The 11,182-nt window shown below is 65.3% G+C and overlaps 3 protein-coding genes across 3 annotated transcripts in view; 1 reads left to right on the forward strand and 2 right to left on the reverse strand.

Annotated features, from left to right (window-relative positions):
• The window catches only part of AXIN1 (axin 1), a 55,066-nt gene extending 50,269 nt beyond the window's left edge, over window positions 1-4,797 (forward strand). The window contains exons 16-18 of the mRNA XM_026447539.1: window positions 960-1,067; window positions 2,627-2,794; window positions 4,006-4,797. Of these exons, the coding sequence (XP_026303324.1) occupies window positions 960-1,067; window positions 2,627-2,794; window positions 4,006-4,132 (403 nt within the window). The 3' untranslated portion in view covers window positions 4,133-4,797. The remainder of the gene's footprint in view (window positions 1-959; window positions 1,068-2,626; window positions 2,795-4,005) is intronic.
• Window positions 4,798-5,022: 225 nt separating this feature from the next.
• PDIA2 (protein disulfide isomerase family A member 2) lies at window positions 5,023-8,645 on the reverse strand. The gene is made up of 11 exons (XM_023189241.2): window positions 8,450-8,645; window positions 7,243-7,449; window positions 7,044-7,177; window positions 6,825-6,962; window positions 6,640-6,756; window positions 6,404-6,529; window positions 6,100-6,297; window positions 5,759-5,879; window positions 5,497-5,678; window positions 5,288-5,398; window positions 5,023-5,165 (listed from the first exon to the last, which is right to left on the reverse strand). The coding sequence occupies exons 1-11, from the start codon at window positions 8,643-8,645 to the stop codon at window positions 5,121-5,123; spliced, it is 1,575 nt and encodes a 524-aa protein (XP_023045009.1). The 3' UTR covers window positions 5,023-5,120.
• A 157-nt stretch (window positions 8,646-8,802) lies between these two features.
• Window positions 8,803-11,176, reverse strand: ARHGDIG (Rho GDP dissociation inhibitor gamma). The gene is made up of 6 exons (XM_023189288.2): window positions 10,984-11,176; window positions 9,876-10,055; window positions 9,688-9,771; window positions 9,424-9,500; window positions 9,267-9,330; window positions 8,803-9,178 (listed from the first exon to the last, which is right to left on the reverse strand). The coding sequence occupies exons 1-6, from the start codon at window positions 11,054-11,056 to the stop codon at window positions 8,979-8,981; spliced, it is 678 nt and encodes a 225-aa protein (XP_023045056.1). The 5' UTR covers window positions 11,057-11,176; the 3' UTR covers window positions 8,803-8,978.
• Between the last annotated feature and the right edge of the window lie 6 nt (window positions 11,177-11,182).

Here is an 11,182-nt window from a genome sequence, read left to right on the forward strand (position 1 = left end):
GAGCTGGGGCGTGTGACCGGGCTGTGGTGTGTGGTGCTCGGAGCTGGACGTGTGACTGGGCTGGCAGATGAGCCGGTGCTGGGCATCATGTGCAGCAGGTTCGAGGCCCTGGGCCTGTTTGGACTCTTCCTGCCGGGGCTTCCTGAGCCCCCTTGTTGGGCTGAGCAGGGTCTCTCGGGTTGCATCTGCCCTTGCCCCGGGCACCCACAGGCTCTACATGATGGCAGGGGATGCCCGCTGAGTCGTGGAACCACTGCCGCCGTTCTGAGATACGACCTTCCTGCCCGTTTGGCTGCTGGGCTCCAGCATCCCCACATGGGAAACCCAGAGTGGCTGGGTTTGTCTGTCCAGGGGACATACGTTTTTGCGAGAAGTTGTGGAGACTTGGAGTGAGGGCCCAGAGGCAGGTCGGGTGCTGGGCCCTGTCGGGCTGTCAGAGTAGAAACTACTCTCAGGGTCACCCAGTGCACCCCAGTGGAGGTGTCCACGTGAGAGGAGCTGCCGTGCTGCCCCAGGATGGCCTCAGTTGTGGCGCCGGGGGGCTCTCAGCCTCCCTGAGGTGCAGACAGTTGCCACACCCCAGAGCCAGTGTCCACGGTATCGGTGGGGAATTCATGCCAGAGACCCAAGGACAGGCTCTCGGGAGGAGATGGTGTCCCACCAGAGGGGATGAGGGGGTAGGATCCCAGCACCCCAGATCAGAAGCCCCCCAAAGTGCGGTCTAGGGAACAGGGGTTGGTGCCCAGATCATGCGTGTGGAGTGAGCTGCAGTGTCCGGCACCACTGAGGCCGAGGAGGGCTTCGGTGTCTTGTCCACCCTGCAAACTGGAGCCTTCCCTGGGCAGGTCGTACAACCCCTTCGTGCTCCGTCTGTCCCTGCGCGGCAGCATTGGTCGAGGCTCCCTCCCCAGGGCCGGTGGCCGCCGGCGCAGCCACCATTGACGCGGGTTGTTCCCTAGGTATGTGCAGGAGGTTATGCGGCGGGGACGCGCCTGCGTCAGGCCAGCGTGCGCGCCGGTGCTGCGCGTGGTACCAGCCGTGTCGGACATGGAGCTCTCCGAGACAGAGTACGTGCGTCCTGAGGGTCCTCCTGGTCCTGCCCACCCCAGCCCGGGCGTCCCAAGCCAGGTCCCATGGTAGAGCCGCCGTCCTGGGGCCTGAGCTCAGGTACCACGCTGAGAAGCAGCTGTGGCAGGAGAGGGTCCCACGGCATCAGACTCCAAGCTGCCCTAGAGCCTTCTCCCGTCTCCATCAAAGGAGACGCTGACTGTCCAGCGTGAGGACAAGTGACCAAGAGGCCCGGCTGGAGGCCTGGGCACAGCCAGCCCTGTATCCACACAGGTGTCACGGCCAGGCCCTTGTGGGGCAGAGACCTACCCCTGCCCCCGGCCCCGCCCGGCTTGGAACTGGCTGGTCCCTGCAGGCCTGGCTTGAGCAGGGTCGGGGCTGCAGGTGCTGAGATGTGCGAGGTGCGTCAGCTTGCAGTGTGGGTCTCAACCATGTGCGTCTGTCCAGTCCGTGCAGTCAGTGAGTCAGGGCTCTGCTCCCACCTGCAGTGCTGCCCACTCCGAGCCCGTGAGAAAGGCTTGCTGTGTCCACACCACGTGATCCCACGTGGGCTGTGTCAACGGTGCCTTTGTGTGCTCAAGGTGGCAGGAGGGGCAGACCCCAAAAGGGGCCTTGAAACAGGGGTCCCCCAGGCCTTACCAGGCTTGCCCCAGATGCAGGTTTGTTGTGGCTGTCATCCTCTAGGGGGTCTTGGGGGGGCCTTCACCCGTCCTTGGGGCAGCCCCCACATGTTGGCTCATTCTCCTATGGGCCTGGCTCCAGGGGGTTCCAAGGATGTGGCTCTGGGAGAAAGTCCAAGAATGCAGGTGGGTGGGGCCCTGGTGTGCGAAGTGGACGGTCACGTGGCTGAGGTGGCCGTGAGGCCTTCCTGCCATGATGTTGGCTCTGGAAGCCTCTAGTGCACGCCGCCAGGAGGAGGCCAGGCCCCAAGGGCTGAACCCTAGTGGGCCAGGGGCAGCTTCTGGAGTCATCTGAGGGACAGGTGGTGGCAGGGGAGCCAAGCAGGGGTGTGAGAGCACCCAGGCCCTGCCCATCATCCCGGCATGGCTGTGGAAGCACAGCACCTGTAAGAGGGCCCAGCTCAACCTGGGCAGGAGACGGTGCCAGCCCCGCCCCCTCTGAAGGGTCTGCTGGCCGCACCCGCAACAGGCCTCGGACAGACTCCGCTGTGGGGTCAGGCGCATCCAGACATCGGGCATAGTTCTGTTTGTCCAGTCCCTGCCCTGGAGATGTTTAGAAGGTTTGGGGGCCGTAGGTCTTCCGGGGATAGGAGCCATGCAGCCTGCCCTGCCCTCCTAGAGGTGAGAGCTGCAGTGTGCCCAGGGGCCAGGCCCTGTCCAGTCGAGGGTGGGGCTGTGAAGCAGCGGGGAGACTTCATGCTCCCGGTGAGTGGAGTCAGACTCCAGATTGAGATGCTGCGGCGGGGGGTCCGTGGGGCCCGGGGCCCCCGGTGTTTGCAGGCCTGCCCCACCCTTTGCTGGCAGCCTGAGGCCAGCGGGAGGCACCCTGTGGGACCTCAGTCCAAAACCAGGGACCACTGCTGCATCTCTTTCCCCAGGACGCGATCGCAGAGGAAGGCGGGCGGCGGGAGTGCCCAGCCGTGTGACAGCATCGTTGTGGCGTACTACTTCTGTGGGGAGCCCATCCCCTACCGCACCCTGGTGAGGGGCCGCGCTGTCACCCTGGGCCAGTTCAAGGAGCTGCTGACCAAAAAGGGCAGCTACCGGTGAGTGTGAGGGCTGGGGTGCCCACTCCCTGCAGGGGTATGTGGGTGCCCAGCAGTACGAAAAAGAGGGTTTCTAGCCAGGCATGGTGCCTCACGTCTGTCATCCTGGCACTTTGGGAGGCTGAGACGGACAGATTGCCTGAGCTCAGGAGATCGAGACCAGCCTGGGCCACATGGTGAAACTCTCTCTCCACTGAAAATACAAAAGACGTGAGCCAGGCGTGGTGGCGGGTGCCCGTAATCCCATTTACTTGGGAGGCTGAGGCAGAATTGCTTGAACTCAGGAGACGGAGGTTGCAGTGAGCTGGGATCGCACCACCACTCTCCAGCACTCCAGCCTGGATGACAGAGCGAGACTCCGTCTCTACCCAAAAAAAAAAAAAAGGCTTTCTGGCTGTTTCAGCTCATGTCCCTCATCTGCACCTAAGGCAGTTCTCCAAGCCCTGGGCTGAGGATGGCATCAGGCCTTCGGCCCCACAGGACTGAGAGGGTCCTAAGGGACTCCTTCTAGGGCCCTCAGCTTCGGGGTGAGAAAACGGAGGCCGGAGGCCCAGGCGACAATGGTGTGGACCTTGTGTTGGGTTCCCCTGGGCCGGCCTCGTCTCCAGCCTCTGGATTCAGGTCCTTTTGCCCACCTGAAAAGCCAGGCCCCATCCTACCAAGGTTCATTGGCCCTGGGCCCCTAGCCCTGCAGGGCCGGCCTGCAGCCAGCCTTGGAGGCTCCTGAGTGAGCACTGGGGGGTGAGCAGAGGGGGCCTGACCCCAAGAGCCTGGCAGAGCCTGGCAGGTGGTTCCCTTTCCCTCTGTCCACAAGCGACTGTGCAGACGCCCGTGGACTGTGTCTGCGGATGTGGTGCTGAGGGAGGGCCCCAACTAGGGTCACCTCCGTGATAGGGCTCAGCCCTTGGGAAGCAGACACCCCACACCCATCCACTCCCCCCTTGCACCTCCTGGGAGGCTGGGGCAGGTACTCCTAGGGGGCTGCAGGGTGCCTCCCAGCAGGCAGTAAACTCACCCCGTGGCTGCCACTTCACCCACATGTGGTCGTTGCACTGTTCACTGTTGCCCTGGGAGGGGCGCTCGTGTTGGGGGCGGTGGGGCATGGACAGGGGGCTCCTCAGGATGGGGATGTGGACACGCCGTCCCCGCCCCAGGCCTCCTCCCACCTGCGGCGCTGCCTGCTCACTGTGCTCCTCACCTCCATCCTGCAGATACTACTTCAAGAAAGTGAGCGACGAGTTTGACTGTGGGGTGGTGTTCGAGGAGGTTCGAGAGGACGAGGCCGTCCTGCCCGTCTTTGAGGAGAAGATCATCGGCAAAGTGGAGAAGGTGGACTGACCGGCTGGTGGGCTGACCGCTGCACCAGGCGCGGCCCTCGGTGGGCACAGGTGTCACAGCCAGCGGATGCCCTTGTACTCAGGAGCCCAACAGAGAACAGCGTGGGGGCGCCGCCCAGCCCTGCCGTCTCGCCGTGTCTGGGCGGGTAGGGGTCCCTCCGCGTGGTCCACAGGCTTCTGTCCTGCGCCCGAGGAGGCAGCCGGACACTCCCCATAGCAATACTTGGAGGGGCCTGGCCCAAGGGGGGCAGCCAAGGTCCCTGCTGCCGGCTGTAAGCGACGCCCCGGTGCCTCCCCTGGGTACGTGTGCTGGGATCTGTTTCCCTCTGGGATTTGCCCACGTACCCTGGTCTCGCTGGGCTCAGCCCCCGGCCCGGGCACAGGGGCCTGCAGGGCCTGTCAATTGTACTCGCCACCGAGTGCCTTCAACACAGCTTGTCTCTTGCCTGCCACTGTGTGAGCCGGCGACGGGGCACTGCACCTGCCTCCAGCTGCTGGCTGCGCGGTCCCGGGTCCTCCTTTCTGAGGGCCCATGTAAATATGTACATTTCTCAGGCCAGGGCCAGCAGGGGCTGCCCAGGTCTGTTTTTCATGCGATGACACTTGTACAATTATCTTTTCAAAGGTACTTGGATAATAATGAAATAAAACTGTTTTTGAACCTGCCCTGGCTGTGGTGCGTCTGCTGCCGGTGGGGCCTGGCCTGGGTCTCCCAGCCTCAGCCCCTGTGGTAGAGGAGGCCATGCTGGCCTCCAGCAGGCATGGGGGTCATCCTGTGACTCAGAGGCTGGCCAAGCTAGAGCATGTACGTGCTCTACCTTCCTTCCCAGGAGCCGGCGTCTGGGCAGAGCGGCATCAGGCCAGCCTTGCTGAGGGACCAGGCACACACAGTCCAGAACCAAGCTCTTTATTCACAATGCACAGCTCCCTCCAGCACCCAAGGAGGTGCCTCCTGTCCAGCGGTGACGGGGGGAGGGACACGGGGGTAGCTACAGCTCCTCCTTGGACCCCACAGTTGAGTTGGCCCGTGGCTCCTAGAACGGGTCACAAGTGCAGCTCGAAGCTCTGCTCCCAGCCTACCCCCGCCCCGTCCCCGCCAGCCCTGTGTAAAGAGGGTTTGTGCAGAGGCCTGCAGCCCTGGCTTAGGGACACCCACCGGGAACGGGGCTGCCGGCTCCTCCGTGGGCTCCTCCGTGGGCACCGCGCCCCCGTTGTCCAGGAACTTGGACAAGGTCTCCAGGTCCCTGGTGCTTTTATATTCAATCACCTGAGGAGAGGCAGGAGGATCTGGAGGACATGCCGGGTCCAGCCCCACGCCCAGGAAGATGGCATTCCAGCTTCTTCCCAGCCACCTGTCCCCCATACCTTCCGACCTGGCCCTGCTGGGAAGTACTTGAGGGTAGGGAAGCTGTGCACGGCGAAGGCGTCCAGCTCATTGGCCGTGGCATCCAGCTGAGCGATGATGATGTCCTCATGGTCTTGGTACTTCTCAGCTAGCGCCTCCCAGGCAGGCGCCATCTCCTTGCAGTGGGTGCACCACGGGGCATCTAGGACAGGGGCCGTTGAGCACGGCCATCTGGGCACCCCCCGCCCAGCCCACACACCCCGTGCCTCCCTCAGCACTCACAGAACTTGACAAACACATTCTTGGTTTCGTCAAAAGCCACCTGCTCAAAATTCTTGCCCACGAGGGTCTTCACTGGCCGCTGATCCCAGTCAGGGGGAACCTCCTGGCTCAGGAGATAGGGCTGGGGGAAACCAGGCCAGGCGCTTTGCCAGGGGTCCTCTGCAGGGCTCGGGGGGCGGGGGTCCTCTGCAGGGCTCGGGGGGGGGGGTCCTCTGCGGGGTGGGGGGCGCCTCTGTGGGGACTGCAGGGGTGGGGGCCTGAGCGCTGCCATTCCCACCCCCTGCCGGGCTGGGAGGATGAGGTCAGGGTTCCCCTCCCGCTATGAGCAGTCTGCAGCGGACCTTGACTTGGCCGTTGAGCACTGCGTGGCAGAAAGCAGTGACGGAAGCTGCGGTGACAGGGCCCCCATCCACAGGCGCGTATTTTTTAGTGGTCTCAATGTTGATGAAGCGCAGGGTGGGGGCTGCCTCAGCCTTGAGGCCAAAGTACTGCAGCACGTGCTCATTGTCAGCCGCCACGTCCACCACCACGAACAGCACCTGAGGCCAGGAGTCCACACTGGCACCGGCCACTGTCCAGCTGCCCCTCCCCCTGGACCCCAGTACCTGCCCCCATCCAGCTGCCCCTCCCCCCGGACCCCAGTACCTGCCCCCGGAAGCGGGGAGCTGCCTCCCCAAAGCCCGCTAGGAGCTCCCTGTGAGCAGCCAGGGTCTGGTTGACAAACAGCAGCAGGTGGTTGAGGATCCTGGCCGCGAAGATCTTGGGAGATGTCTACAGTAGGGAGGGTGCTCGTGACTCCACAGGGCCCCCGCCTAGGCACCCCCATCCCTGGACTCCTCCACCCTGGGACTCCCCCAGCCCAGGCACTGCAGCCTACGTACCTGGCTGTTGAACTCCGTGACCAGGCGCATGCTGTGTGTGACCAGGAAGCGCGACAGATCCCCCAGGTCCAGGCCAAGCTCCTCATCCACTGGAAAGTCTGCCCGCCCCTCATCAAACTGGACAGCAGCACATGGGTCAGTGGGCGCTGCAGCCGGACCCCAGCCCACGCCTGGGCCTGACCTACCTTCTTGAAGAGAACCACGGTGTCCTTGGTGAGGCCGAACTGCTCAAAGAGCCGCGGCCGGTCTGTGAGGCCAAAGTTCATGTCCAGGGCGTCCCGGGCCAGGGCCAAGAAGGTGGCCACATCCTCGTCCTGCAGGTCCTGAAGGGCCCGGCCCTGTGAGGCCACCAGGTCCCACAGTCACTGCCCCCATAGCCCAGCTCCCCACGCCCAGTGGCTCACCTGGAAGAAGCCGATGACCACCAGGTCCCGCCCATCGATCAGCGCCCGGGCGGCCGCCTCATCCTCCAGCCGCGTGGCACTGGGCCCCACCCGCCGTCGCAGCCACTCGGCAATGCCCTCAGCCTCCCGTGGTCCTGCAGGGAGTCCCCCTCAGCCTGGGCCTGGCCACCACCCCCCAACGACCGGCCTGCCCCCGCACCTGTGTACTCCTCCGGGTGTGTGCGGTTCCCGTTGCGGAAGAACTTGAGCGTAGGGTACTCCGTCACACCAAACTCCTCAGCCAGCTCGGGCTGTGCAGGCCCATCCACCTTGGACAGCGTGACCGCCGTTGAGTCGGCCGCGAGCAGGGCAGCTGCCTTGCTGTACTCGGGGGCCAGGGCCTTGCAGTGCCCACACCACGGGGCATCTGGGGGATGGGGCCGTGAGTGCCCCAGGCCACCACAACCCCGGAGCACCCTCTCCACACCTGACAACCCAGTGGGGAACAGCGTGCTCCTCCATTCTGTCCCGAGCCCCGGCCATGGCCACGCTGAGCGCCAGCGCCTCTTTGTGGCCCCCCAGGCTGCGGCACAGGGACCAGCAAGGCTTGGGGGGGCTTGAAAGACCCCTCCCTACAGCCAGGCGCGGCGGCTCACACCTGCAATCCCCGCACTTTGGGAGGCAGAGGCGGGTGGATCACCTGAGGTTGGGAGTCAGAGACCAGCCTGGCCAACCTGGAGAAAACCCGTCTCTACTAAAAATACAAAAGAAATTAGCCAGGATTGGTTGCGTACGCCTGTAATCCCAGCTACTCGGGAGGCTGAGGCAGGAGAATCGCTTGAACCTGGGAGGCGGAGGCTGCAGTGAGCCAAGATTGTGCCATTGCACTCCAGCCTGGGCGACAAGAGCAAAGCTCCGTCTCTAAAACGGAAAAGACCCTCCCTTTCCCGCCCTGTAAGGCTGGGGCTCCCAGGCCCATGTGGCTGCCGGTGAAGACCTCCCAGGCAAGAAAGTTCCTATCTGTGTCAAGGGTTGTGAAAAGACCACAGAGCACATGCATCAGGGACCTCCGTGGGCCCCCAAAGCCCGAACACTCCTGGGCCTCTGCAGAGTCTGTGGGATGCCCCTGGCAGCTGGAGGAGTGGCCAGCAAGGCGGCGACTCTGGCACCATGGCCGCTGGCTGAGCAGGGAAGCACAGGTGCTCTCATGTCCTGTGGGTACCCCCAGTACTACCACTGCTCCTGCCTGCCCCAACCGGACCCCCAGGACCCTCCTAGAGAGCTCCTGGGCACAGTGGGGGCAAGTGCCTGCGGGGAGGCTTCTCTTGGGCACATGCCCTGCATTTGCTGGCAAAGAAAGGGTGGGGCCCCCAGGTGGGCCCTGACAGTCTCCACCGGTCCCCAGCTCCACTGGCCCCAGCACTCACAGAACTCCACCAGCAGGGCAGGGTGCTCCCGCAGGGCCAGGCCCAGGGTGCGGCGGCTCAGCACCAAGATCCCATCCTCCTTGGGGAATTCCTCCTCTGGAGGCTCCTCTGAGGGGCTCTCGGGTCCCTGCTCCTGACCCCAGGGGCACGGAGCCCTGAGCAGCAGCAGCAGTACAGGCAGAAACTGGCGGCTCATGGTGCTGCCAGGGCCCGTGGGGCAGGGGCAGATAAGGGGGCCAGAAGCCAAGCAGCAGCTGCCACGTGGCACACAAGCCTGGTTCCAGCAAAGATAAGGCCCATGCGGCGCCCCCAGCCCCCAGGGGAGGGGAGGCAGAAAGAGACAACACGCAGGGCACCGAGACAGGGCCACGTTTAATGGGACAGCTCAGGGGACAGCGCCAGGCCCAGGGGGTCCCGGGACAGAGCACGGGCAGCAGGGGAGGGTCTGCTCACTCACGGGGGGTGCTGGGGATGCTTGGGAGTCCCTGTGCAGCAGCTGAGGGAGGTGGGGGAGACAAGCACTGGGGGTTCAGTCCTTCCAGTCCTGGCAGATGCGGAGACCCCACTCCCAGGACAGGTGGTGCGTCCTGTCATCGTCGGTGAAGAGGGACACGACCAGGTAGGGGCCCCGCACCAGTGCACCCCTCGGCGCTTCCTCCACCGGAGTCACAAACTCATACTCCTGGGCGCTTGGGCCGTAGCTGCCCACCATGTAGACGGTCTTGTCCACTAGGGAGGGGAGGGCATCAGGGCTGTCCTCTGTCCGCCCCCCACTTCCCACCCCCCGCCCTGTTCCCCCCTCACCCGCTGCCCTCACCGCGCAGGCCCCGGCGGTAGGTGTGGTGCAGACACTTGAGGCCGCTGACAATCTCCCTGTGGACCTGGGAAAAGAGACATGAGGAGTTCCCTCTGGGGTCAGGCCTCTGGTTGTTGCCCCCATCCCCATCCCCTCTGCCCACTGCCCTGGCTCTCACCTTGAAGGTGATCTTCACTCTGTAATCAACACCTTCCTTCAGGACAAACACCTGGTCCTTCAGAACAGCCAGGTCCCCTATTGGGGAAACTGCAGCTAGGGTGGGAACTCCCTACAGGCTGAGACCTGCTCCAGGAGGCCCCACGTAGGGTGTGGTGCCCATGAGGTCTGCGATTGTGATGGCCCAGGGCGTGGAACCCAAGGGTGCAGCAGTGTGCCTGGGAGGGCCCTACCTGCATTCAGGGTGCAGCATCCTGCGAGTTACCTGTGAGATCCATGACGACGGGCCCTGGAGCCTGCTCCGACAAGAGTGTTAGCCTGGTCACCTGCACATTGGGCAGGCTTGGGTCTGAGGAGAAACTGGAAGTCTGCAGGATGCCCCCCCCTCACCCCTGCTGGGCTTCCCCCCAGCACCCCCAGACCCAGCCCTCCAAGCCCGGGCTCCTGCCATACCCACGGCCGGTGGCAGGGGCCCCAGCAGCGCCCGCTTGTACTCGGCCAGGCTCCTGTCGTCCGGGTCCAGCTGCCGGATCTCCAAGAGGCTCTTCCTCCCTGGCGCCCGGTACTCGGGCACAGCCTCATCCAGCACGTCGTCCACTGCCGGTGGCCCACCCTCCTTGTCAGCCAGGAGGACTGGGGGTGGGGAGGGGCATGAGCAGTGGCCACTAGCAGAGCCTGGCATTCCAGCACCAGGCTGGAGCCCCCTCTGGCCAGCTGTACCTCCCACTACCCAAAGGGACTCAAGGGGAAGCCTCTGGGAGAGGGCAGGCGGCCTGGGGAGGCGCCACACCGCACCCACACCTTCAGGAGGGGCCTCCAGAGACGACCAGGCCAGCAGCTCCTCTGGCCCAGGTGTCCACAAAGGCCCCTTCCCTGACTCGGAGACCAAAGGGTGGGGGAGTGAACACTTCAAATGAGGGTAGCCCAGGGCCAGGGGCTACCTGCTAGAGCGCAGCGGCCCTCAGCAGCCCCCCACCCCTAGTAGCCCTCCAGGGCCCTCTACCATCCTGCTCTGGGCCGGGGTCTCTGAACACTTTCCCACAGTCTAGGAGTTCCTCCCCATGGTGCTGGGGTGCTGGGGGGCTGGGAGCCGCTCTCTCCAAATCCCTGGGCTCAGGCTCCGCGCCGCCTGCCGTGGTGCCCCGGGCTGGTGGTCTCCTGAAGCCCCTCTCCCTGGTGCCCTGGGCAGGGGTTTCTGAGTCCCTGCCCACTTCGCTCCAGTCTTCTCGGGAATCACCACACGCCCTACGGAGCCTCAGCCCCAGCCCCAGCCCCAGCCCCACCCAGGGGAGAGGGGCTCCAGGCAGCGGTGCCCAGGGGAGAGGGTCCCAGCCCCGCCGCTTCACAAGCGGACCGGTCAGCACCTGGCCCCCCTCCCCACAGGGGTGGAGCCTGGATGAGGTCCCCCACCCCTGCCAGACCCCGGCCGGGGGTCTGCGCCGCGAGATCCCCACGCGCGCCCCCAAAGTTGCCGCGGGGGAGGGGCCGCTCCCCGCCCGGGGCCGAGACCCGGCCGAGCCCCCCGCCCACTTGGCCGCCGGCCCCCGCCCGGCCCGCTCACCTCGGGCGCACAGCGCCAGCCGGAGCAGCTCCAGCAGCTGCGCCCCCAGCTCGCACGCGTCCAGGCCCAGCATGGTGGCGCGCGGCCCGGGCCGCCGCGGAGCCGCCGAGGAGCCTCCGCCCGCCCCGCCGCCGCCCCGCTCCGCGCTCAGCCCCGGCGCGACTGCGGTGAGCTCATCCCGGCCGGGAGCGCCCCCCGC

This window comes from Piliocolobus tephrosceles, chromosome 17 (genome assembly GCF_002776525.5).
Source record: "Piliocolobus tephrosceles isolate RC106 chromosome 17, ASM277652v3, whole genome shotgun sequence".
Classification (NCBI taxonomy): Eukaryota; Metazoa; Chordata; class Mammalia; order Primates; family Cercopithecidae; genus Piliocolobus; species Piliocolobus tephrosceles.

Bases quoted from the DNA above. Each gene is read 5' to 3' on its own strand.
- PDIA2 (XM_023189241.2), bottom strand. From the start codon at position 8,645: ATGAGCCGCCAGTTTCTGCCTGTACTGCTGCTGCTGCTCAGGGCTCCG. The intron at 6,963-7,043 runs GTGAGCCACTGG...CGGGCCCTTCAG, and splicing joins TGGTCATCGGCTTCTTCCAG to GACCTGCAGGACGAGGATGT. The intron at 5,166-5,287 runs GTGGGTGTCCCT...GACCCGTTCTAG, and splicing joins AGCCGGCAGCCCCGTTCCCG to GAGCCACGGGCCAACTCAAC.
- ARHGDIG (XM_023189288.2), bottom strand. From the start codon at position 11,056: ATGCTGGGCCTGGACGCGTGCGAGCTGGGGGCGCAGCTGCTGGAGCTG. The intron at 9,772-9,875 runs GTATGGCAGGAG...GTTTCTCCTCAG, and splicing joins GCCCCTGCCACCGGCCGTGG to ACCCAAGCCTGCCCAATGTG. The intron at 9,501-9,687 runs GTAACTCGCAGG...TTTCCCCAATAG, and splicing joins CGTCGTCATGGATCTCACAG to GGGACCTGGCTGTTCTGAAG.